The sequence below is a fragment of the Brugia malayi genome (genome assembly GCF_000002995.4).
Source record: "Brugia malayi strain FR3 genome assembly, contig: Bm_v4_Chr1_scaffold_001, whole genome shotgun sequence".
NCBI lineage: Eukaryota > Metazoa > Nematoda > Chromadorea > Rhabditida > Onchocercidae > Brugia > Brugia malayi.
The window spans coordinates 135,698-163,183 of record NW_025062475.1 but is presented as its reverse complement, the minus strand read 5'-3'; the positions used below and the strand labels follow the sequence as shown (position 1 = coordinate 163,183).

The window sequence follows — 27,486 nt, the reverse complement described above, 5'->3', positions numbered from 1 at the left end:
GAAACAAAAATGTATATTATTGCTCATGTACGAATACTTTTTATGATATTATGATTAACACTGATAAAAATCATGATAAAATCATTTATCATTTTCTTTCCAAACGATGGTAGCATTTACAGTATGATTGTACTCAATGATATGAGATTGATAATGAATAATAACTCACAGATTTTCCTCTCTTTCTTTTATAGATTTTAAATTTCTCTCTTTTATAGATCTTAAATTTCTCTCTCTTTTATAGATTTTAAACTTCTTTCTCTTTTACAGATTTTCCTCTCTCTCTTTTATAGATTTTAAATTTCTCTCTTTTATAGATCTTAAATTTCTCTCTCTTTATAGATTTTAAATTTCTCTCTTACAAATTCTACAGACTTCTCCAATAATTCTTAAGATAGTTTGCAGCCATTGTGGTATGCAATCTTCGTATATTCTTTATGAAATAGAAATTTTATATGACTGAAATTTGAATTTTAATTGAAAAGCTTCAAAAAATAAAATATTTATATTTGTTAAAAAATTGCAAAAGTATAAAGCCAAATAAAATCAAAAAGCATGTCCTCGTAAATTTAACAAAATAGAAAATAATAGCTTAAAAATACTCTTTCGACTTTCTTTGAAGAAAAAAGAAAAAAAAGGCAGAGAAAAATTTTTAAATATATCTTTTATAATTCCTTTCTTCATCATAATTCATTTTTAATTTAATATATACAACAATATGATAATAATATTCATTTTATTTTAAAACTTCTAGGTGAAATTCGTCACTTTTTTTTAAATTAAAATTATAATACTGATTAAGTATGAGATATATTACCAGTCTATTTTATCTTAATAAGTTTTATTATTAACTTATTTTTATCATAGCTCTTTTTTTTTTCTCTTTTTTTCATTACAGGTAAGAATACTTGAAATAATTATCAATGTAATTAATAATAAATGAAAGTCGTAATTGTATTTGAAAGCTATCAATAGCGATTAATTATTCTGATAGATACAATCAAACATTTTGCATTATAAAATCTACTTCTAATGTAAATATATCTAAAGATGCACGGAATGTATAAAAATTCAATTCTAGTAAGCAATTTACAAATTTTAGATTATACAAAAATACTTTCGGACAACTCTAATCTCAAATATTTATACATAAATACATACATATTTCTTTTTACAATGTTTAAAATAAGTATTTTAATCAAATGAATCTGTAAAAAAAAAACATCAGAAATCTGAATGATAGCTATATTTTTAAATTACCATTGACAAAAAACAAAATAAATTCGTAATTCGTTCATTCAAAAAAGAATTACCTTTCATTTGCTTCAGTTTTCCACATTATCGTCAATTAGATGTGCTTCGTCATCATCTTTCCTCTAAAACACACTAAATATTAATTAATTAATTAACTTTTTCAACCAATTCAAAGTTTAATCCCTACATTTTTCAAAAGTTTGTATTTCTCAACTTTCTTCTCACTTAATAATCATTCTTCTCAATCTTTCTTACTGCTTTTTCATCGAATTAAAGGTTAAATTCCCTTTTTTTAAAAAAAAGAAAAGCAAAAACTCCAGCGTAATTAAAATTACATGAGTTGTACCAAAGTATTATATTTTTCTTCTTTTTTTTTAAATGTAAATATTTTCCGAATAAAAAAAAAAAATATTTAAAACCAAAGTACTATGCTTTTGAAAATTGATAATGTTTTATAAGATTAATAAAAATTTGCCAAGAAATTAAAAAAAAAAAAATAAAATAAAATAAAGAACTTACTCTTAAGTACATATTTCTCAATGAGATTATCAAGAAAATTGTCCAAAGAAGTAAGCCTAAGCCTATCAGTAAAATACCAAGAATGCGTGCCTAAAATACGATTAAACATTCATAAATTATCTAATTATTTTAATTTTAACCGTATTATCATTAATAATAATAACAATGATAATGATAATAGTAATAATAATGATAATGATAATGATAATAATAATAATGTCAATCAAAGTTTTATAGAGATGAAACATCATAGGCTTTCGATCATTCTCATCATCGAACCATTCCTCATTAATCCATCCATTTGCTAAACTGTCAACATTTCAATAAATTAAAATCACAACTTACTCCTCGTGGCACAAGCACAACTTTTTCTAAATCTTTTCTTGTCTCGTCATCTAAATTTATCAATTCGTTCATCCATAGTACAGGTACAATCATACTTGGCATTTCACTAAGCAAGCTAAAAAGAATAGTTAGTTTTTTTAAAGTTTAAAAAAAAAAAAATATTTAGCAAATTAAATTTCACACTTGTTATAAATAATTTAATACAAAAATCAAATAATGTTACATTCATTTCATTGCATAACTTCGAATTTGACCTTAATTTTAACTAATTTATGCAATTTCTTAATCATTGCTAACAAAGTTCAAATTATCCACAAAATATCAATTCAATGCAATTCTGCCAATGATAAAACTATACAAAAACTTCAAATTATTATTTTCGGAAAAAGAAATTTCACGATATTGTTCCTTAGCTATTCATTTTAATTCATTCGTTAATTTGATTAAAAATTTATAAGATAACGAAGAAAAAAAAACAAACTATGAATTGCCACTGATCATTCCAATATTAATTTGAGAAGCTCCAAATGCACTCACAACAACACCAGTATACTGCAATCAATAAAATGCAAATTATTTACATCGAATGTCTAAATCTTTTCTAAATTTATCATTAAAAAGAAAGAAATTTTTTTTGTGATTATAAAAATTTAAATCATAATTTTTATTGAAATTTTCGAAAGTTTAAGTTTTTTTTTTTCCTTTTCCAGAACAAAATTCAAATTCAAGCATCTATTTAAATTTGATATTTTAAGCATTTAAAATACAAAACAAAACAAACTGACCGGTTCAATGTCAATATATGTTGCGTCGCTGTTATCCGGATGCCGGAAACCGGTGAAATTTTGATAAATCTGTGGAGGTGACTGATAAAAATGAACACCAGATAGATAGATATGTGGAGAACCAATTTTTGTACGACCAATATCAAACATACCAGCAGGTAAGCATCCTTCTAAAAAAAAAAAATGAAAATCAAAGTTATGTAAGTGAATTTAAGAATTCATGAATTTAAATGTCTGAATGTACGCAACATTTCATTTCAAACATCGAAATTAAAACTTTTTGTTTGATAGCTTAATTAGAATTAGTTCATTTTTTCTTTTTTAATTAATAAATTTTAATTTCTGATAGGAAACTAACCAGGTTGTATATCATTACTGAAATAGCGAGGTGTTTCACGACTACAAAATCCTTTATTTTCGGGCAAAAATGGATTATAAACTGTTGACGGAATCACAAAACGATATGATGGTATTCGTCCATGTGTCACCATTCCATCATAATCCAGGTAAACTGATCTAAAATTATCTCTCTCTCTCTCTATTCTTTTCAAATATTTGAATTAATTTTTGTAAAGATCTGATCAATGCTTTATTTTACCAAATAAATTCACTATTAAAATTTGAATTTCTAGAAATATCATAAATCAAAATGCACTAAATTCAAACTACTCGAATTAGAAGAGCAAAATATTACTGCAATATTGGTAGCATTAAGAAAAGAATAAGTCATTTAAAATAAATTAAAATAGAAACTAAAAGCTGAAATTATAAAGCTGAAAAAGAGTCACCTGAGATAAGATTGAATTCATTTAAAGTTGAATTCATTACTTTTTTTCATTTGAAAAATGGTTCATTTATCAAGTTTGAAAATTATAAAATTTAAAATTCTAAAACGAACCAAATAACAACCAATAATTTAATAAAAAAACTTGTATTGCAATAAGAAATCCACTTAATTGTACTACAAATTCCCTTTTTTTTTTTTTGATCGTAAAACATTTTCTGATGGTAATATTAAATTGAACTACTAAAATTATTAAATATGAATGAAAGACAGAGATCTTAAATGAAAAGGAATAGAGAGAAAGAGAGAGAGGGAAGAAAAAAGGAAGAGAGAAAGATTTTTTATACTACTATAAGTAAATACAATTAAAATTTCTAAATTTTACACAATTTCTAAAAATTTACTTTACAATGTTACTGCTACATATCCTCCTATTCTTTTTAACTTATCTTATGCATATTATTTTATCTTAATTAATTGAGAAACATATGAAATAAATTTGTTTACTTTATAGGATAATTTTTTTTTTTTTTTTTTTTTTTAAATTAATATTTTTAGAGGAGAAGAGATATTAATAACTTATAAAAATAGGTATATAAAGAAGAAAACGTTAGGCTCCCGGGGGGACTTGAACCCCCATCGTTGGTTGACTCTTTCTATTTTTGCTGGCTTAGGAGACCAACGCCTTATCCATTAGGCCACGGGAGCGCTATATAAGGCCCACAAATGAGGATTGTTGTGCGATAGAGGTTGATACTGATGGATGAATGGAATGTTAGGTTTAATTATTTCATTTCTAAATATAAAAATCGATATGCTTTACTGATGAATAAAGAGAGAGAGAGAGAGAGAGAGAGAGAGAGGGAGAGAGAAAAAAAGAGAGAAAGAGAATGATTGAATGAAACGAAATGATCTATTATATTCAATAAAAAATTTCTCACACTTAATTTTTTTCTTTTTCTTTTTAATCTAACAATTAAAACAAAAAAAAAAAAAAAACGAAAACGAAAACGAAATTGCTTGTTTTATAAATTTAAATGAAAAAAAAAAAAATTGGAAGTTAAATTTAAAATATATATACATTTTTTTTTTTCTATTTCATTAGTTAATTAACTAGAAAATAAAGAAAAAAAAATGTTAACAGATCAGAAAAAAAAAAAAGAAATTTGCCTATCAAGAATTAATGATTTTTCATTTTCTTTTCAATATCCTTCTCAATCTCATTCATTAATCTTTCATTATCTAATTTAAAATGATCATTTTAACTTTTTAATCTTCTAACTAGGCATTTTTCTTTCTTTTTTTTTTTACTTGAAGCCATTTACATTTTACCAAACAAACAAATACAAAAAAGAGACAAAAATAAATTCTTTTCAATTCATAGTTTGTTCATTTTAAATGAAATAATTCGAAATTAATATCACTAAAAAAGAAAAAAGAAGGAAAGTAGCAAAGATATCTCTTTTGTCTGTAAAATTTATGTTATTAAATTTTTAAAAATCAAATATGTTGCGCTTCCTTTTTTCCTTTCTTAATACAGTTATGCTATTTAATTAATTGTATTAACAAAAATAGATAAAGATCAAAGATTAACGAAGAAATTACTACGTTTGAAATTACTGCAGTATACGAATGAGAAGAGACAAAGATACTTCGCTTTCTTTTTAGAAGAAACAAATGACAAATTTAATTTGAGAAAAAATTCCAAAAGAATAGCATCAATCATTTATTGCCGTAACTACATCAATCTAATTCATCGTACTCCTGTATTTTCAAATTTGAAAGTTAAAAAAAATTAAAAAAGTAAAAGTTAATAATGCTATCAAAAAAAAAGTTATAAATCAAAACTTTACAAGAATATTAATGATTCCGCTCATTAAGTCTTATTTGAAAAGGTAAAAAACAAAAATTGAAGAGCAAAATTTAAAAATGATCAATTTTCATCTTAAATATTAGGAAGAAGAAAGTTTTTATAATTCTTGAATATCATATTAAAATGAATGAAATCAAAATTATACATATATATGCATATTAAAATTCAAAATTTATAGTTGTTTCTTTAATTCTCATCAACAAATATTTCCAGGATAAGAAATAACTTTTTTTTTTCCCCAATTTTCATAATCAAAGTGAATCATATGCAAAATTTCAACTGTTTTGAATAAAATTTTCTACCAGATATTAAAGAATAAGTAAACTTACAATGGTTTAAATATATTTAGATGTAATAGTAGCATTAATAGAAATATATCAAAAGCTATTAAATTCAAAAATTCGGTTAAGTAATGTATCATAAAAAATGTGTTCAGAAAAAAAGAGTTAATGGTCATTGAAATTGTGAGGAAAAAAAAAAGAACTTTTAATTGAAAAATATTCATAATTAATTTTGATTATCATTTGATAAGAAACTATCATTCGTCATTTAATGATTATTTTTAATGCTACTAATAGAATATATTTTTCATTTTAATTAAATTCTCTCTTCCTTTTACTAATTATAAACATTGGTAAAAGATAGTAAATGATAATAATGATAATTTTAATAGTTTTAACATTCTTTTAGAGATTAATTTATCAAATATTACATATCAATATGATATAATTAATATTTTAGTGTAAAAGAAATTTCTTTTTCCTTTTTTTTCCTTTTTTTTTAAAGTGTTTAATTACAATAACTGATAGAATAATCAAAACGAATTACTTGGAAGTAGAATAACTCTTTGATTTACTTTACTATTATTTCTTTTAATTTTACTTCTAATCTTTACAGTACACATCAATAATCCAACCATATGTTTAAACTGATACTGATATCTTGAAAGTTTAAAATAAGTTGTCAATTCTTTATCAAATCAGCATTCAAGTCTTTGTTATACATATAAAAAAAAAAAAAACCTATAATTATCATTAAGCTATAATCACTCTCTGTTTGCTTTAATAATTGATTTTTTCCTTGTTTAAATTGATTACTGACTACATTTAATAACTTTATTGCTGCAGTGCTACATTATATCTTACCTAAGATTTCATATATATTTTAGAATAATTTTAGAATGATTTCATTCTTATCACTTACTGCTTATCTATATCAATTCAACTTCTTCAAATTGCTACGTATTCATTAGCACTTCTTAAAATGTAATTTATTTTAAAATTTAAAATCTATAAAAGAAATAGCTAAGATGAAGAATAAAATATCGCACACATATGCTTCCTTAAGGATAACTAATCACTTATCAAAGTAATCTATTAAGCCAGGTAAAGTATGAACAAATTATGCATTACTAGAAAAAAGGAAACTAAAAGTAAAATAATGCTAAAGAAATCTCAATTTACATCAAAAAATTCATTATGGAGAGGGATAGGAAGCAAATCAAAAATTGTAAAGTTCTAAAGGTAAGGTCAATAACTTTTACAATAACATTAATAATTTTTCAACGAATGAAGAAAATAAATTCACCTTTTAGAGTTTTAGTTTCTTTTTTTAAATGAATCATTTCAAAAAAAAAAAGTTATTCTAGATCAAACATTTTAAATGGAGAAAAAATTTTTGTCATTTGCCAACTAAACAGTAAGAAAAGAAAAAGTAAAAAATAGATTTAAAAAAATATGAATTGTTTTTTTTTTTTTAAAAAAAAAAAAAGTAACTGAGCATAACACTAATCCATTGAATTTAAAAAACATATATTTTTTTGAATCTTAAAAGTATCAAACATAAAAGCACAATAAACCAAAAATATAATCAACTCAATTTAACTCAAATAAATCATTCTCTTCTTGCTTACTCATTGGAGAATTAGGCATATTTGAATTATGAAAAGTACTGTACAAGATTAATATTCTAAAAATTATAAAATTATTTGATGATTAATTAGTATAAAATATCTTACCTGCCTAAATCACCAATAAAAATGGGTAAATTATTAGATTCCGATAAAAATGGTGAAAATAGTTCTCCATCTGTTCCATTAATTTTACGTGCTTGTGCAGTGCTCCACCATGGTGTTTCATTTTGTCCATTCCATTTATATACTTGACCAATTTTACTATTATCTTCTAATCCAGTATCAATCAAATATTCACCATTATCTGTACCATTTTCCTAAAAAAAAAAAAAAAAAAAAAAAATACTTATCAAAGATTTAAAATTTTTTTTCTGAAAAAAAAAAAAAGAAAAAAAAAACAGTCATTACAAATAAGAATAGAATAATCACACACACACACACACACATTCAATTATTTTATTAAGTTTAAAAAGACATTTTTTTTTTTAGTTTATTATCTTATTATAAATTTTAAAATAATCAATCTTATTTCACATATATCATCATAACAGACGTAGTTATACAATTTTTATTTCAGGAAGTTTTTCTTTCTTCATTTATAACTGTAATTAGAAGAGATTTAGGTTAAACTTTTATTGAAAAGAAATGAGATCAAATTAAAAGAAAAAAAAAAAACCTTTCATACTTATAGATTGATCAAATAATTTAAAAAATTTACCAGGAATTTTACACGCATTGGAATCCCGGCAGCAATACATAGATTATGAATTAAGCTGTTATCACAAATCATTCTTATTAACGGATCTTCATATCCTTCAAATAGCATCTAAAATAAAAAAGAAAAAATTATTTGCATTAAAATTTGCATATACATTTAATAGCATTATTGTTTCACTGTTAATTTGCGCATATTTTACTGAATTAAAAATCTTATCAAATTCACCTTCAAATGTTTCAATTTCACTTCTTTTTTTTTTTTTTTTTTACGAATTAGCAGTAAATTTTTGTCTTTCTTTTTTCCATACAAACTTATTTAAGTAACCTTACTAAAACTAGAAGAGATAAATATTGGTTGAATAATAATAATAATAAAAAGAAAATGAGAACCTGATTCACAGTTACATTAATGAATGGTGTTTCATATTTGAATTGTTGAAGAGCAAGTTTAATCACTTGTCTTACCATTGGACCACTTTTAGCAGCAATATTAGCTATATACTTGAAAAAAGAAAAACAGTTGAACTTAAATTTCTAATAAATGAAAAATTTTGAAATAAAATTAATATCAATTAGTAATACTATTCTCATTCTTTTTACTCTATATTTTTTTCTAGTATAACAATGAAATAAATCTTCACCATAATTAAATATAAATTAAGGAAAATCATTAAAAATCATACATACCTGGAACATAATATTTGGTATCATAACCGTATCATTTAAATAACAATTTGCGCATGATTCATTTTTATTGTAAATGTAATAACGTTGATTACGAAACAGTACACGTGTATTATTATGCATGAAATTTACCTTTACTCTCTTCCGATATTCCCTGTAAAAGATATTATCTTCTTAAAAAAAGAGAGGAAAAGAGAGAGAGAGAGAGAGAGAGAGGTGTACAATTTTTACTTATCAATTCATCAAATATCCAAGTTAGCTAATGGAAATAATCAAAAGCAAAAAAGAAAAAATTATATTAAACATCAAAAAAATAAATAAATAAATAAATTGCACACAAATAACTAACGTGTAAGCATATGGTCCTTTTTCAATAAGCACAGGATAGCTTCCTTTTGAAATATCATTTGGATTTGCCACAGAAACTGTCCATATTTTCAATTTCATTGAATATTTTTGCTCAATCCAACGCTGAGTCATTACATTATAAGTACCATTTTCATCGTAACCCAAATGTTCATTCTAAAATTAAAAATGCTAAAATAAAAGAAAAAGAAAAAACTTTTTTTTTTTTTTTTAATGCTTAGAATATGAGAGATTATTTGTAATTGAAGTTACTTTAAAAAGTCATAAGTATAATTTTTTCATTCAATCAATCCACTAATTCACAATTACTATCATTTTAAATTAAATAATATACTTAACAACTGCAAATGATAAAAAATCTACACTTCAAATATCATTAATCATTAATCATTCCATAGAAAACAAGTATTATTCCTATTAGCTTGCTAATCTAATAATTAAGATATAAAAAAGTATTTTAAATATTTAAAATAATGAAATAAATAAAGATAGCATATTATCTGCTTATTTAATTGTTTGCTTATTTGCAATTTATTAATTTATGTTATTGAATACAAAATGATTATGCTAAAAAATAAATAAATAAACCTTGATAACTTCCTTGTTTACCGTTAATGGAACGATAGTTAGAGAGAGAACGCCAACAATAATGAATATTGAGCCAAGTGCTAAAGCTCCAATAATGGAAATTTTAATATCCATCCTGAAAATGAAACTTAAATCCTTAAATCTGAAAATAAAAAAAACTACCAAACATTCATTTTAGCAAAATAACAAAAACACAAAATATAAATTTAACACTATATTCAGTTTTATATCAAATGAAATTCAATCATAACATTGCTATTGCAAAAAATAATGTAAATTTTTTTGCATATTTTTATATCCAAATATTGCTAGTAGAAATTATAACAATTAGGAATGCTATTTGCATAAGGAAATTCGATTTTTAAATAAAATTAAATTTTCTAAAAGCTAAATTTTTTCCAGAAAAAAAAGGAAAAAAAAAGAGTTATTCTTAAAAATATCTTCTAGAATATTTCATTCATCTAATACTCTATTATGAGTTCATTTTTTCCTTATTATTCAGAAAAAAAGACAAAAAAAAAAAAAAAAAAAAGAAAAACAAAATAAAATAAAACAAAACAAATAAGAAAAAAGAAGTTAAAAATTTCAATAAAATAGCATAGTTCTATGATTTATACATTTATTTTAAATAAAAAATTGTATACATATTTCTTCATATTTAAACAATAATTTATTCAAATATTAATTCTAAATTTATAACTAATCAATAATAAAATCTCAAAAAAAAAAAAAAAAAAAAAAAAAAGTTAAATAGGAAAATATTTATATAAATAAATAAAAATGATAATTGTATGAATTTCTAAAGCATTGTTGATATTTGCATATGATCGAGTGAGTGATGATTGCTGATAATGAAGAGTTGCATCACCTTTATGTTAATATTGATGCTGGTGAATTACCTGGCATATCATATACCAAGGATGTATGATTTTCTTTCCTTTCTTTTTTTAATACATTTAAAATAATTTATTGTAATTCAAAAAAAAAAAAAATTATTCATCATAATGTTTTATTAATTAAATTTTAATAATTTTAAATATTTCAATCCATATATTAATGAAATTTTAAAATTTTAATAAACACGTCATAATTAATATTTAGGGATAATTAATTTTGAGAATTTACAATTTTTACACATTGCACTGAAAATTTTAATGAAATAGAAAAAAAAATGCTAAGCAATTCCTATGAAAAAAACAAAGAAGGGAATCAGAGAGAGAGAGAGAGAGAGAGAGGGAGAGAGAAGGAGAGAGAGAGAGAGAGAGAAAGAGAAGAATGATGATATATTAATGAAAAGAAATAAGAAAAAACAATAATATTTTCTTTTTTTTTTTTCAATTATGTAATCAAAATGATCATTTTTATACATCGAAGCATCTATTTCATGATTAATAGTTCATTTCAAAAAAAAAAAATGAAATTATTACCACTTTATTGGTTGTATTTTTGTATTTTTAGCTAGTTTTAAACTATGCAAATCAATACTTTTATCAAAAGTACATTGTATATGATGTATTTGTTAATTATTAAACTTCAAAAAAAAAAAAATTAAACTTAAACCTTACAAATTAAAACATAGAATGGATAAAAAAACATTATTACTATTATTTTCTTTTACACTAATAAATATTTATTATTGATTTAAATGAAATCATTTAAGAAGATAAAATGATAACATTTGTAATAAATGTAACCTAGAAGGCTTAATTTGATAAACAAAAAAGAAAATTAGGAGAAGATAATTTCGCATTTTAATTATACTGTTATTATTATTTTGAAAAAAGGAGAGAGAAAAAAAAAAAGAAGCTATTTCAATAATTTCATATCAATTAATCACTATTTTCATATCAATTAATCAATAATTTCATATGAACTAATCAATAATTTCACACCAATTAATCACTAATTTCATATCAATCAATCAATAATTTTATATCAATTAATTAAAGCTTCTTTGTTGATTTTTCATTTTAGCTCACTGTAACATTTGTACAACGAAGCGGTGCATTAGAAGATCGAATTAATGTTGGTGATAAAATTTTGGCAGTAAATGATTGCTCTGTAAGTGATCGAAATGCATTTGATCGAATTCAACGAAAACAACACATTACACGGTGAATTAAAAATAAATTTCACACTACACACTACACACTACACACTACACACTACACACTACACACTACACACTACACACTACACACTACACACTACACACTACACACTACACACACACACACACACACACACACACACACACACACACACACACACACACACACACACACACACACACACACAACACACACACACACACACACACACACACACACACACACACACACACACACACACACACACACACACACACACACACACACACACACACACACACTATTTTCAATAAAAATTACCAATTTTTTTTTTATTCTAAGGAATAATAACACTAAGAAAAATGAAAATGAATGATAATAGTATGAAATAGGACACTAATCAATTAAATCATAATCATCTTTACACATTCAAATTTTTTTATTCTAAAATTCTAACGAATTTTAAAGAATATTTTTCTAAAAAAACAAAAAAAAAAAAAAAAAATAATAAATGCTTACTTATTCCTCAATTTTATTTTTTTTATTTTTTTTTGATTAATTTCTACTTATTCTAAAGAATAATAATATTAACAAAGATATTATCAAATTTATTTAAGATGAAAACTAATTCAAAAGAATTATTTTATAAATGATAAGAATATTTTTTTTAGCTTTAAAAAAAAAGAAAAAATAAAAAAAAAAAAAAAAAAAGGTGAAAATTCAGCATCACAGTAAATCGTGATAAAAAACGTGGCGAAAAAATTAAGCAAGAGCAATATGTTGATGATAAAAGAATTATAAAACGTGAAGGTTTTCTATATTTGAAAGTGAAAATGACACAACATAGGATAGGTACACGAGTAGGTTTGGTTAGTTTATACTAAAATTTCTTCTTTTTTTTTTTTTTCTAACATTAATTTTACAATGATTAATATATGTATATTTATTTATATTTATTATATATATATTATTATTATTTATTAATGAAAATAATAAGATTACAATATTTTTGCTAATTAATTTTAATCTAAAACTAATGAATGCTTTAAAAAAAGAAAAAAAAAGTGCATATAAAATGATGTAAGAAGTTTTTTTTTTTTTTTTTTTTTTTTTTTTTTTAAGGAATTGTTAAAAAATTCAGTCATTTGAGATAAAAAAATGAAAAAATGATTCTGATTACAATTTAAGCTCAATCAATATAAGTAAGTAATTTAAGCATCAAAAGTAATCTAAAATATTGATAATTTTTGGAGATTCACTTCTCTGTAATGTTAAACTGTGTGGCGGTGCACTGTAATTATCTCTTATCTAATCATTCATCATTCAAATTAATCAATATTTTCGCCCTACCTAATTCATTCATATTCATCTATGGGTAACTCTTATTTATGGGTAGCTAAGTCGAGGCCTCGTGGCGCAATGGACAACGCGTCGGTCTACGGAACCGAAGATTGTAGGTTCGACTCCTGCCGAGGTCGAAACATCCTTTTGCAATAGGAACCTCTCCCTCTCTCCCTCACTCTCTCATACATGCATGCATATCACGTGCATGTGTAGTTGCAATGCATGCATGTATATCACGTGCAAGTGTAGTTGCAATGCATGCATGCATATCACCTGGATGGATATATGTAAATATCACTGAAAAAGGGTTTAAATGCAGAAAAAAAAAAAAAAAAAAAAACAACTACGAAAAATTGATGACAAGAACAAAGGAAAGAAAGGAAATTAAAATCAAAAATATATTTTCATCATTTTGAAATCTTTTCCTATTTTATATATTTGTCATTTTTTTTTTTTTTTTAAAGATAATTTTTAGCAAGTAAAAAGTAATAAAGAAGGACACGTTTATGTGACACGTGTGCTAAATGGCTCATTAAGTGCTGAATGTTTAATCGTTGGTGATCGAATTTTGCAAGTTAATGGAACAATTATTAATGATAAAGAAATGGCAAAAAAAATTATTGTTCAGGTAAATAATATTCCAATAAATTAGTAAATAAATAAATAAAAAGAGGAAGAAGGAATATAGAAAATTAAATTAAATAATTACTGATATTATTTTAGAAATTTTACTACCTAAAATGATGATTGATATTACTATAAAATTAATAAAAATCTATTTTTTTTTTTTTTTTTTTTCAGGGTTTATTAAAAGGAAATATAAGTATTCTTGTAGAGCGTCCTGATTCTTCTAAAGCACGCAATTTTATATCTGAAGTATTGTCTGTTCGAACACCACCAAATACTGAAATATGTCACTAAAATAACTCAACAATTACTAATTATCTTACTTGAATAATAGTTTAAAAAAAAATAAATAAATAAACCCTTTCAATCAATCATTGCTAATTTCACATTTATCAAACAATCATAAATATATACTTTTAAAATACATAAATTTTATAAGAAAAAAAAAAAAACTAGAAATCTTAAAGATCGTATTAGCTCAACAAAATAAAATTTAATAAAAAAGTGTTAAATATACAAAACTTTTAATCATTTTATTATAAATAATAAATTCAATGTATATTATTTATAATTTGAAATAAAAAATAAAAATTTATAAGAATGATATAACATTTTTCTTGTCTAATATTTCAATTTTTTTTTTTTTTTATTACCTATCAAATTTCATTATATTTATGATTGCAAATTATAAACTTTTTTTTAAGCTAATTATTACAAATGAGTGAAATTTGAAGAATTAATTTTAAAAATTAGCAAAAAATCATTTATCTTATCACTATGATTTATAATTCCTAATGCATAATTGATTTAATTAAATAAATTGATGAAATAAATAACACAGATTAATTACTGTTTTATTTCACTGATTAGGAATTATAAATAGTAATAGTGATAAGATAAAAGTGATAAGATCAATTAAATCAGTAATGCATTGAAGAAAAAATGATAAAAATGCTGAGAAATAATAAAATAGTCAACAATACGGTAACTGATAAATATGATATCTCATCGTTTGGGCGTAAGATCATTTTGCTAAAATCTTGTTTTCGAATTTTTATTTTTTTTTTTTCTTTTGTTGTTATTGTTAAATGTTATAATACATGGATAAGAGTTATATATAAAATGTTTTTTTTTTTTTTTTTTCTGTTTTTATGAAATTTTTATTATCGTTTCAAATGATCAAATTACATTGATTAACTTTTGATCGAAACTTTCAATCAAATTATATTTGTAATTTCAAACTAATAATGATGCAAAATTTATTGAAAAGATGAATTGAAGAGTGAAAAATTGAGGAATCTAAGCATTTATTATTTATTATTATCTTTTCTTTATTATATTATTATTTGTTATCTTTGTTTTATTATTATTATATTATTATTATTATTATTATATGTATATTATTATCTTTGCATTTATTATTATCTTTTCAAGTTAGTCTGTTTTATAAGTGATTGATTAATCATTATATCAGTGAATTATGATAAACGTTAGATGCTAACGTCAAGAAATATAGTCATTATTGATAAGAGCATTTTGAACGTATCTTTTATATTTTACAGGAAAAATATATGACATCGGTATTGTCATCACTTTTTTCACGTGATCCAAAAAGTGTATTCCCATATGAGCTACCTGCTAGCAGTTTTTATACCTTCGATGGCATATACATTGGAAAAAGCTTTAAAAAAGTAATGTTTCATCTTAAAAAAAAAAAGAAAAAAAAAGGCATTTTTTTAAGAAAATAATTAATTTAGATGAATTTTAGTTTGTCTGAAATAAGAATTATAGGAAGTTTAATTTTCAAATATCACTTGTCAATAATTCAGTATTATTTCAGGCTGAACCATCCGAACTTGCTACCTGTTTCTGGGCAACAGTATCCGATTATGGTCCAGGATCAGTACTGAAAGCTCAAGCACGTAAACTGAAAACTCTCCGGCACCCAAATGTTCTCGCTTATTTGGATAGCGTTGAGGTTTTAATATTTTGTAAATATAGCTTTTAATTTTTTTTTTTTTTGTCAAACTTTAATTTAACAAACTTTTTTTTCTTCAAAAGTTATATTGCATATTCATTTCTTCAAGAGTTTAAGATTCATTTCATGAATAATAATGTAGCTTGAGACTTCATAGTTGCTAATTTAGCATTCCACGCTTAATATTTCTGAAATCACAACTGATAGCACTAATGATATTCAGTTTACAGTACTCACTAATTTAGTTTTTGTTCCAGATGAATGGTACTTTTTATTTGATAACAGAAGCTTGCGTTCCTCTGAAAACTTATATTACGGAAAACAAACTAACTGATAAACAAAAAGATTTTGTTGTTTCCTGGGGTCTATTTCAGCTACTGGTATGTCTCTTTTTGCCGTTATAGATTTATTTGCATTTTTCATTTTTTTAATTGTAAAATATTTTTCAATTATAGATAGCTTCATTTGTGTCAGCCTTTCTGAGTATAACAAATGGAAATGCTTCATTTTGGAATTAAATAATAATATATTAGACTTTCATTGTTGCTTTTGGAAAGTTCCGAAATGTGTTTTTAAAGAATTCAAGATTCAAGATAATTGCAAAGTAGAACAAAGCTCAGAGCTTCAGAGATTAATTAAAATTCTTGTTTGTGGATTCGTTATACAGTTACTAGTCTATCATATTGTTATTTTTGTGTGAGTGAAAATGAAAACCAATGAATCCTGAGCTTACAGAGCTGTTTAAAATTCTTGCATCAAGAGGCCGAATTAAGTCATGAAAATATCCGGTACTCTGTTTATGTCACAGAAAGTGGAGATTGGAAACTTGGTGGTTTTGAAAAATCAACCGTTTTTAGGTACACTTTTTTCTCTCTACCATCGAGAAATACTTTCCTTCCTTTTTTGAAATTTACTTTTCATTGCGTTTTATTTAATTCAATACTGATAGCTTTTATTTAAATTAACCTTATTTTAGTAATCCATGTACTGATCTTAATTCATTCGCATTACTTACATGGGAAATTTTCAACGGCTTCAATGAATCGATAACGAAACCGGAAGCACCAAAACGAGTTCCTCAACAACTGCATGTGCATTATAAAAAAATGGCTACTAATCGAGCAGCTAAACTAAATACTGGAGAATTATTAAGAGGTACTGCTTCATAGTTTTTTACTTTTTCTCTTTAAGTTTTTTGCCATTTTTTTTTTCTAATAAATTTTCACGAACAATGAAAAAAAAACTGTTGTTACTTATATTTGTGCTCATTTTTTATTAGTCAACAAATTATTTCCCTTATTTACTAAAACATCACTTTTTATTATAAGTTTGGCATGTTATTTTTTGATCAAATTTTATTATATTACAATAATAATACAGGAAAAATTTTAGAATTGCGTCAAACAGGAGGCTTTTTTAAGAATCGATATGTAGATATATTGCTATTTTTGGATGAATTTCAACTGAAAGATGCTCATGAAAAGCAGGCATTCTTCACAGAATTGAAAAATGAATTGGATTTTTTTCCTGATAACATTGCTAAATATAGGATTCTTCCAAAATTAATACATGTATGTTATATATGGCTAAAAGACTGCAAGTAATATTTATTATTATATCTTCTCACAATAGGTTTTTCTTTAGCTTTTTCTTCTCAATTACAAAATAAAAGAAAAAAAAAAAGAAATGCAATACTTATTTCAATCACAATTGCATTATTGCTTAATTTGAAGTTCAAGATTCATTAATCCTTATTCTACCTACTTATTATTAATGACAGAGTTACGAATATGGTGACGCTGGATCGCATGTTTTGATGCCATTGTTTCGATTGGGACGTTTATTGGATGAAAATGAGTATCAGCTTCGTATTGTGCCTTGCCTTTGTAAATTATTTAGTTCACCGGATCGTGTAACACGTGTAAAATTATTAGAACGAATTGATGAATTCGCACCGCATTTAACGCCTCAAATTGTTAACGATCGGATATATAAGTTGGTTCTTGGATTTTTGTTTTTTGGAAAGTTTTCAAAATGCATTATGCGCATTTTTTCTTTTTTTCGAATTACTACAAGTGTAATGACATTGTCATGGAGTATCAAATTGGAAAAATACATTTAAGAAAATGCACCTTTTTTTATCTTAAATTAGTATAATTTTTATGCAGTGAAACTGTAATAAAGATCAAGGTTTATTTTTCAGGAATGTTGCATCTGGTTTTATGGATACAAATCCGGCTGTCCGTGAAAGTACAGTGAAAGCAATGGTTTCGCTGGCTGATAAATTGAATAATCAAAATTTAAATACTGATCTGATGCGGCATTTAGCAAGATTGCAAGGTAAGGTTTATACTACCGAAGTTTTCCTATGTTTCTCTCAAAGCTTAAAAATGTGATGTAAAAATAAAACGCATAAAAAATTGATCCTTAGCTTTATTTCTTGATGGTAAAAAAAAAAAAAAACTCTCCATTTCCAAATTATTCTCTCTTAATAATCTCAACAATAACTTCTTTTAAAGAACGATTTCCTTAAATAATTTGATGTGTCCAAAAATCTTAGAATGAATTGATTCTATTATTTGAAATGCATTCAGGCGCAGATGATCAACCAGGTATTCGAACAAATGCAACAATTTGCCTCGGTAAAATTGGTTGTTACATTGATCCAAGTCATCGTCAACAAATTCTAATTAGTGCCTTCACTCGTGCACTCAAAGATCCATTTCCTCCTGCTAGAATGGCAGCTATTCTAGCACTTAGTGCTACGCAACAGTATTACTCATTAATTGAAGTTGCAAATCGTATATTACCAGCCTTATCACCAGTGACATGTGATCAGGAAAAGCAGGTCATTTAATATTAAATTTTAATAAAATATTAAGATTAGTAAAATTTTGTTATTTAATCTCGCGAACAAATTATGTTTAATTTTTTCCACTAAACTCGCTACATACATTTCATTTACTATATTTCGTCATAGTTAGATAAAATTGCAAAATGATACAAAATATATATTGAAAGTGAAAGCAAACTTTCATAACATACACAATTTTGAAGAGATTGATTCATTTTTTTTTTTCATTGATTGATTGAATTAGTTTGATCTACATCGAAAGTTTGTTTAGATTGCTTGTAGCTATTACCATGAGGCATTTTCACATTTTATCACATTTTTATTTTTATTACTTAGTATGCATATTATTGACACTCATTTTTTTTTCTTTTTTAAAGCAAAGTAATATACATTCAGGTCAGAGATCAAAGCTTCAAAGCACTATATGGATTCATCGAAAAGCTGGAAAAAGCTAGTGAAAATCCAGAACTGATAGCAGAACTCGAATCACAAGTTAAAGCTGGTGGAAAAAGCGGTTTGCTAAGTAGTGACAAGGTTTTTTTTTTTTTTTTTTATTATTATTTTCTTAATACTACTAACTGTTTTTATTATTTTTGATCAATCAAATAATAATTACGACATCTCTTCCTTCTCTAATTTTAATTAGGAGAGATAATAAATATTAAAAATGTAATTTCCGTTATTTACAGGTTATTCATATTCTCTTTCGAAGAATATGGCCTTATCAACTTGTTAATACCACATGATAATATATTTCAGGTGCCACAATGGGCAAGCTGGGCGTTAAAATCACTTTCAGGCAAATTCTACTCTTCCTCAATGCAAAACCAATCTGGGTCAGCACCTAAGCAAGAAGCACCCATTTGTGAATCAAAATCTAACACAAAAACATCCTCTGAATTAAAATCATATGATACAGCACCAGAGAAATTTGCAAATGATGATGGTTGGGGTGAATTGGAAGATAATTTAGCTGCAGAAAATGAAGATGAGTGGGAAGATGCTAATGATGTACTAATAATAAATGCCACAAACATCAACGAAAGATATGATAATGAACAGAGAGAAGTAAGAATTAAATTGAATTTAATTTGTTAATTTTAAATCAAATTCATAAACAAGACTATTTGGTAAGCAGCTATTTTACCTCTCTTTTAATTATGAGTTTTACACTTAAAAATAGATTGGAGCAGGATTTGATTTTAGAAAAAGATGATTTTATGAGTAATAGAAGAGTTATGCTAATCTAGTTTTGCCCTGAAGTATTGAAGAAACGATGAGTTTATATGAATGTTACTAAAGTTTTATTATCTATCAGTAAGAATAAGTTCGAAATGAAGAATTAGCAGAGGAGGAGATGTTCAGAGGAGGAGATGTTTTATATAGTTCTTGAAATTTTCACCATCGTAATTGACGGAAAATTATGGAAGTATAATAGTGCATATGTGTATTTTATGGCATAAAGAATATGACAAGTTTTTGTGTGTAGTTAAAAGCCAGTAGAGTATTCATTATGATAGAAAAAATGCTGTGGAAAATTTTTTTGTGATAATTTCTCGCATATTTCTTACTGAAAATAGAGATTATTAATTTTTAAAATTTATAATAAATTATTTTAACCTAAAAAAAATTTTGGATTAAAATCATTTGTTCAGTTGTTTTATGCACTTTTTTTTTTTTTTTTTTGTAGGTAATAGCTGCTAAAAGTAAACCGTCTACTACGACATCTTCGAAGCCATTCGGGAAAACATCAGGAACAAAAGGATTAAAATTGCAACGTCCATTTTTAAAATCTACAGGTCTTTTTTTTTTTCTTTTTTAGAATGATTCAAAAGAAAAAGCAAATTAGATTCTAAATCGATTGTAGTAATTAAAACGATATAATATATATTTAGATGTGTCACACTGAAGTGATATAGTATTAAGTAACAAATAATTTAAAATATGGAATATATTTTTACAGGTGAAGATGATTTGAATTGTTTGTTAGGCATTAAATCTAAGTCGAGCGCAGATGACAATGAAGTTACGAATAGGAACACATTTGCAGTAAAGAATAGCAGTGATACACTGACTGATGGTTGGAGTGATAATTTCAGTACAAGCGGTTGGGATGATTTCGATGTTAGCTCAGGTTCATTATTAATTTCTTCAACTTCTTGTGTAAATATTACTGATACATTAAATTTTTTATGCTCATAAGAAAAGTGAAGAATGAGAATTTGAAAGAGTTGAAAAAATTATAGTGGACTATTAGAATTTGTTAAAGCAACAATATCAGCTTAATTTGTTACATTTTCAGGTGGAATATCTACTGAAGTAATGGAAGATGGAGAATGGAATATTTCATGGAATGCTGATGAACCTGTGGAAAGTAAATTCTTTTTTTTTTTTAAGAAATTACATAATATCTCTAGTGGAGTGTTCGTTCAGTAACAAAGGACAATGATGATTAAATTAATATCCATAGCTAGGAAATTTGGCAAATCTTAAAAGTCAGAAATAGCTTTAAATATGTTAGCTATTGCTTTTTGCTTCAATATCATACATAAAAATACCGTTGTTTTAAATATATATATATATATATATTTATTGATTTTTTTTCTTAGTTTCATCGATATCAGAAAGTAAGGATGTTCATCAAGCAAAAAATGCAGCACGAAATAAAGCTCATAATATGGAAATGGCTAGGAAACGAACTACTCGAGTAATATCCAATAATGATGAAAGCATTCATTAATTATATCAAAAGAAAAGTTTCATACTATTTATATTTTTTATTTTATTATTCAAATTGATTATGTTAATTATATTTTGCAAGAAAAGTTTTCATTTAAAATTGGGAAGCTAAACAAATTGTGAAGTGTTGCTTTTTTTTTTTTTTTTCAGAAAATATCTAATTAATGCATCTGCTATTATGCATATATGGTAATTTGATAATAAGGAGTTTCTTCAATTTTTGGAAGAGACAAATATATATGAGATTGAAATTCTTTCTTTTTGTTCATCAAACAACTTTTTTTTTTAATTTCTGCAATTGTTTCATTCATTCCATTTTATATTGATTACTTTTTACAATGTGATAAGAGCATATTAATCGATGTCTTTACACTTTTGCATTATATTTATTATGAATAAAAATTATTGTAAAGAAAAGTGGTAGTACTACTTTTCGAAATTGTTTTAAATTTTTTGTAGAAAGAGCATATCATTCACTTCTAGATTTCTGTTCATTGCAATAATCATTACTGCAAATAATTGAAGTGTTTCTTTCAAATGGTAAGTTTTTGCAACTTATTTTGTAACATGAAGTTTTTATGTAAAGTTCATCTTGTTCATAAAACTTTGAACTTGAATAATTCCATGCTTAATTCTTCTGTGAAATTATTTTGTCATTTAGTGGTAATTTGGCAATTTAGCATTTGACAATTTTAATGGGAATTGAATTTGTAAGTGGAATTAAATAAATTATAAAAAAAAAGAAAAAAGTGTATTGAATTTTTTTCTGTAATACGCATAAATATCATTGTATTATGAATATTATTCAATGCATATGGGTTGCAATATTTCCTTTTAATCTCCTGTTTTGAATTGAAATTGCAATATTTTTCTTTTTAATTTTTTTTTTTTTTTTTAATCTATCTGTGTACTTTTTATATGGTTTAAAATATATCATTGAATTATTAGTTATTTAGCAACTAATATTTTATGCCAGTTTAATCTACTTAAACCTAAATATCTTCGTTTAAAAGAACAAGGAAGCATTTTCAAATGCAATCTATCTTATAGTAAAAATTAGTTAATTTAATAGTTTGAATAAATTCGAGATTTGCTGAAAAAAAAGATGGAATCCATCTGTATGTGTTAGTTAATAATAGAAATTCTAAATAAAAAACTATTTTAATTATTGGTTAGAAGTGTGACTGAACAAATAAATGTAAAAATAACTTTTCTAAATTATTCCAGAATTTCAATCCGATTTAAGAAGGAATAAAAGCTAGGAAAATTATTATGTTTCATTTGAGATAAATCAGAATACTTTGTTTTATTTTGTTATGAAGTTATACAATTATTTTGAAATTAATAATAATTGTGATTATTATCTCAATTTAATTATTTGAAAAGTTTCAAATAAAAATTTCATTTGTTAAACTCCCACGCAATTGCAAAAAAAAAGAAAAAAAGTGAATAAAAAACTTTCGTATTTGCTGCTAAAGTAATTATTCATAAGTCCTAAGATTGTTTAATAAATTCAAACCTAAAAAACTTATTGACTAAAAAAAAAAAAAAAAAAAGAAAAATGCTTATTGAATTTGAACTCATTAAATTATTTTGCGTGTAAGCTTACGTGTGAGCGCTTAATCACGTTACTTGACTCAGGTATCATATTACCTAATGATATTTATGCATAAATTTTAACATAACTTTTTTTTTTTAAATTAAATGTTATTTTTACTAGCTGATTGCTAGCCAGATGGTTTGTCCACGTGAGCTGTATTATTCACTTACACTTCTGTCTACGGTTTGTTTTATGAAATGAAATGAATCATTCCGGTTTCTTAACTCTAATCCGGATTTCAAGTCTAAATTTGTTTGATTAGGTTAAACTTATTTGACGGGAAAAGCATTTAATTCACATTTCTCATTAATTTCAGATTAGAGGAATTACTTGCTGTAAGAATAAAAATTTCAATTAATTTTGATTGACCTTTTTGACCCTTCTCATCTGTGATTTCACTCAATCAATTTGATTGATCGTCGAGAAATCTTCCTGAATAGATCATTAGAAACAAGCAAAAAACGTTTGTAACTCAATGCAAATCACTGACTGATTATTGATATATCATTGATAAAAGTCATAATGAAAATTTAATTTAATAATAATTGCAGATTAATTGACCTATAAATATAATAATATATTATAAAAATAAAACTTTAATCTTAAAGTTAACAAAGAAATTAGCGTTTTATCAAGTAGTATTATAATTAATTAATTAACTATTTATTATAGATGTTGGCATTCGTATCAGTAACGTTAATTATTTCACGTTACGTATGGACAAGTAATACAAAATTAATCATTGCATTTTCATTCATGTCTATTGCGCTTTTTTTTCAAATTGTTAATTTAATTTGTGAAACATTCAAATGTTTACGTATTCAAATTGCACCAATTTTTGTAATCTTTGTTATAATTATTATTGTTATTTTTTTTTTTTTTTTTTTAAAAAAAACCTTTTATACGTATTATACGTATTTTATAAACTTACGTAAAAAAAAAAAAAATTATGAAAACAATACTTTTATTTTTATTGTTATTTAATTGGAATTAAAATTTTTACTGCATAATTAACTTACATTTCGACTTATTGTTTTTTTTTTTTTTTTAAATTATATTCGTTTATTTTTTATTTGACATTATTTAAGCTTCAAAATAGTTTCATAACTTATTTAATATAGTTTATTTAATTAAACTTTCCATTATTAGAATCTCTCTCTCTCTCTCTCTCTCTCTCTATTAATTCTTTATCTTTTACTTATTTATAATTATTAATTTTTACTTTTTATCAAATAATTTTAACAACGAAATGCTAAGATTCATTTTAGACAATTGTCTTTCATGGGATATCAGTTATCACCTCACTGATAACATTAATAATGCTTCTTATTGTAATCATAAAACAGGAAAATCCGGAAACACTATGCGGTCCATTTAAGTATTCTGAAGTACTTATCACTGCTTCAGTTAGCTTTTCTTTTCTTTTTTTTTTTTCATAATTTTAATTGAAATCAAATTAAAAATTTTATTAATAGCTAGAAAATTTATTTAATCATCTTATCACATAACAATAATAATTATTTTTTTACTAATTAGTATAAAAGTATAACAAACAATCTTTTATATTTTAGCTTTATCAATAACTTTATCAATAATTAGATTAAATACATAAATTTAAATCTATCATAAATATGAATCATAAAAAATATATAAGAATCAAAAAAAAAAAAAAAACGAGTTGATAGTTTTATAACAATTTTGATCATTTAGTTGTTTATTTATTTAAAATAAACAAATTTTAATTGTATCTAAACAAAAAATAAAAAATGAAACGAGTAAAATTTAAATTTTAGTGCTACACATTTGGATCAATATTATTAGCTGGAATATTAATTTTGATTATTTTTTTTTGTCAACCACCAATTGAGATCACTTCATCTTTAGAAAGGGTATAAAAATTTTTTTTTCATTAATTAATCATTTAATATTACATGAAATAATAAAACAATAATTTATTTCTATTATAATATTAAACTTTCAATTTTAAAATTTAATTAAAATTTCAAAAAAAAAAAGAAAAAAAAGGAAATTCTTCCAAATTGTTGCTCAAATTATATTTTATTCATTTTTAGAATATCAAAGAATTAAACAACAGTATTCGAAATAAAACAAATGTTAATGTTAAAATATAATCAATTTAACAATGATAATGGGTATTTTCAGTTGTTATTTTATAAAACAAAAACTTTTAACTTTTAAAAGTTTACAAAAAAACAAATTTGTTTTTTTTTTTTTTTTTTTTATCTAATATATATCGAAAGCTTCAATAAAATTAGCATTATTCAAAAAATTATTTTTTATTGTTTTAATTTTTCTTTTCAATTTAAATTCAATTTTTTGTTATTTGCAAAAAAAAAAAAAATATATTTATTAATTAATTTTTGTTCCTTTCCTTTATTTTTGGAAGGAAATGACTTTTATATTGTTAAATCATTTTTTGAAATGTTATTTAATGTATATAATTAGTTAATTTCTTATTGTTATCAAAATTTAATTACAATAAATAATTTTTCATTTTTGCATTTGTTAAAATTTGCTTCCAATTAAACATTTTTAAGTTTGTTTTTTTTTTTTTATTTTTTTATTTTTTAAGCATTTTGAGTTCTTTTTTAGCACTGACAACAAAAGCTTATTTATTTCATTGAATTTAGAAAAAACAAAAAAGTGGAAAAAAAAAAAGGGAAATATATTTGAGTTAATTTTACAATTTTTGTGATAATTTACTAAAAAAAAAAAAATAATTTTAAACTAAAACAATGTTTTCTTCCATTTCCTTTTTTTTTGAAATTTTTGACGAAATATTAATCACATTTCTAATCAATATTTTATTCCTTTTTCGTCATTTTCCACTAATATTTTATTAAAACTATCTCACAATTAATTATTTGTTTATTAATTAACTTTTTTCGTTTCAATTAAAAGTTGCAAATATATATGTATTTTATTAATAATAAAGTTTTTATTACATTTTCATATTAAAGGAAAATAGTTTTTTTTTTTTTTTTTTTCAAATTATAATTATTAAATGAAACAAATAAATGAAACTATAAAATATTAACTATTCATATTCATTCTATCTATCTATCTATCCAGCTGATCTATCTATCTGATCTATATCTGATCTATCTATCTGATCTACCTATCTGATCTATCTATCTGATCTATCTATCTGATCTATCTATCTGATCTACCTATCTGATCTACCTATCTGATCTATCTATCTGATCTACCTATCTGATCTATCTATCTGATCTACCTATCTGATCTACCTATCTGATCTATCTATCTGATCTACCTATCTGATCTACCTATCTGATCTATCTATCTGATCTATCTATCTAATCTGTCTATCTCATCTATCTATAATATGAAATACAATTTATTACGAGCACAATTATAGCATATTGTACTTGTAAACTTATTGTCTTATTGTATTTGTAATAGCTTAAAAGTATAAATGTTTCATCAAATTTAACAAAAACTTTTTTTTAAAAAATTTTTTATTCTTTGAACAAACGCATGAAATAATAAATATTATAGAATGAATTAGCATCAAATAATATTCATTTTAAATATAAACAATATTTTTACTTTTTTTTTCTTTAAAGGAAAAATGAAAAAACTTAATTTATGTGAAATTAAATTTTTTTCTGCAAAATTACAAAAACATCTTTGCTAACTCAAATTTTCTTAGTTTAATAATCTGCAATTTCATTTTTTTTTTTTTATCTAAAAATTAAAAGATGAAAAATTTTCGAAAAATAATGCTAGAAAATTTTTTATTTTGAATGATATTTCTAGTTAGAAAAGAAAAGATATTAGCAATATGAAATATTTATAAACATTAGCTTTTTTATTTTGTACTTTTTAATTAAAATTTTTTTGTTTGAAATAATTTTCATAACAACATTAATGTACTATGTATTTTTTTGGTCTTGAAAAAAATTTTTTGATCTTTTAAGTTTATTTGAAAAAAAAAAAAGAAAAAAGAAATTAAAATATTTGATAAACAATATTGTATGAAAAAATTGATAATTTCATTGCAAATGAGAAAATATTATGAAAAAGCAATGGAAAGTTATTCATATTTATTACTTTATCTAAAAGTAATTTCTGCAAACGAAAAAAAAAGTTTCATTTACTTTATAAATGTAAGTAAAATATTTCAATAAATTCTTCAAAAACAAAGATTATTTTGATTTGGTCCAACTGTTAAAATGGAAAAAAAAAAAAAAAAAAACGAAACTTTAACTGTCATATTGATAATTATTTTTGCTAATAAAATAATTAAAATGAAATTAAACACTTATTATTATTATTATTATTATTAGATTATTGTGCAAAAGAAATAGTTTTAGAGTTAAATTAGTAAAATTGGAATGCAATATTTTTGCAAATGTTTCTATTAAAAATATTTTACAAATATT

At 23.6% G+C, this 27,486-nt stretch overlaps 4 protein-coding genes and 2 non-coding genes across 7 annotated transcripts; 4 read left to right on the top strand and 2 right to left on the bottom strand.

Annotated features, from left to right (window-relative positions):
* Positions 1-1,325: 1,325 nt before the first annotated feature.
* Bma-scav-3 (Uncharacterized protein) lies at positions 1,326-9,941 on the bottom strand (the record flags this gene model as incomplete). The annotated part of the gene is made up of 12 exons (XM_043076063.1): positions 1,326-1,376; positions 1,774-1,863; positions 2,119-2,233; positions 2,600-2,670; positions 2,904-3,073; positions 3,262-3,419; positions 7,578-7,789; positions 8,191-8,298; positions 8,580-8,690; positions 8,877-9,027; positions 9,223-9,395; positions 9,828-9,941. The coding sequence occupies 12 exons, from the start codon at positions 9,939-9,941 to the stop codon at positions 1,326-1,328; spliced, it is 1,524 nt and encodes a 507-aa protein (XP_042931997.1).
* Positions 4,301-4,395, bottom strand: Bm14540. Its single transcript has one exon. It is a non-coding gene; the product is annotated as a tRNA-Arg (tRNA).
* Positions 9,942-10,665: 724 nt separating the features above from the next.
* Bm8868 (PDZ domain containing protein) lies at positions 10,666-14,182 on the top strand (the record flags this gene model as incomplete). The annotated part of the gene is made up of 6 exons (XM_001894445.1): positions 10,666-10,749; positions 11,802-11,941; positions 12,642-12,786; positions 13,314-13,391; positions 13,737-13,889; positions 14,063-14,182. The coding sequence occupies 6 exons, from the start codon at positions 10,666-10,668 to the stop codon at positions 14,180-14,182; spliced, it is 720 nt and encodes a 239-aa protein (XP_001894480.1).
* On the top strand, positions 13,323-13,395 carry Bm14555. The gene has a single exon. It is a non-coding gene; the product is annotated as a tRNA-Arg (tRNA).
* Positions 14,183-15,459: 1,277 nt separating the features above from the next.
* Positions 15,460-21,460, top strand: Bm6229 (105-kDa kinase-like protein, putative; the record flags this gene model as incomplete). Of its 2 annotated transcripts, none has more annotated exons than XM_043076062.1 (15): positions 15,460-15,579; positions 15,729-15,866; positions 16,124-16,246; positions 16,602-16,723; positions 16,843-17,021; positions 17,259-17,437; positions 17,647-17,861; positions 18,070-18,206; positions 18,461-18,714; positions 19,117-19,254; positions 19,480-19,788; positions 20,411-20,519; positions 20,711-20,854; positions 21,023-21,094; positions 21,330-21,460. In XM_043076062.1, 15 exons carry the CDS (start codon positions 15,460-15,462, stop codon positions 21,458-21,460), a joined length of 2,370 nt encoding a protein of 789 aa, XP_042931996.1. The 2 variants fall into 2 exon arrangements, with proteins under 2 accessions (XP_042931996.1, XP_042931995.1); XM_043076061.1 differs by having other exon boundaries at positions 20,684-20,854.
* Positions 21,461-23,194: 1,734 nt separating this feature from the next.
* On the top strand, positions 23,195-23,902 carry Bm1174 (Uncharacterized protein; the record flags this gene model as incomplete). The annotated part of the gene is made up of 2 exons (XM_043076060.1): positions 23,195-23,242; positions 23,732-23,902. Coding segments are annotated over 2 exons (219 nt in total), but the record flags the coding sequence as incomplete, so codon positions are not given.
* Between the last annotated feature and the right edge of the window lie 3,584 nt (positions 23,903-27,486).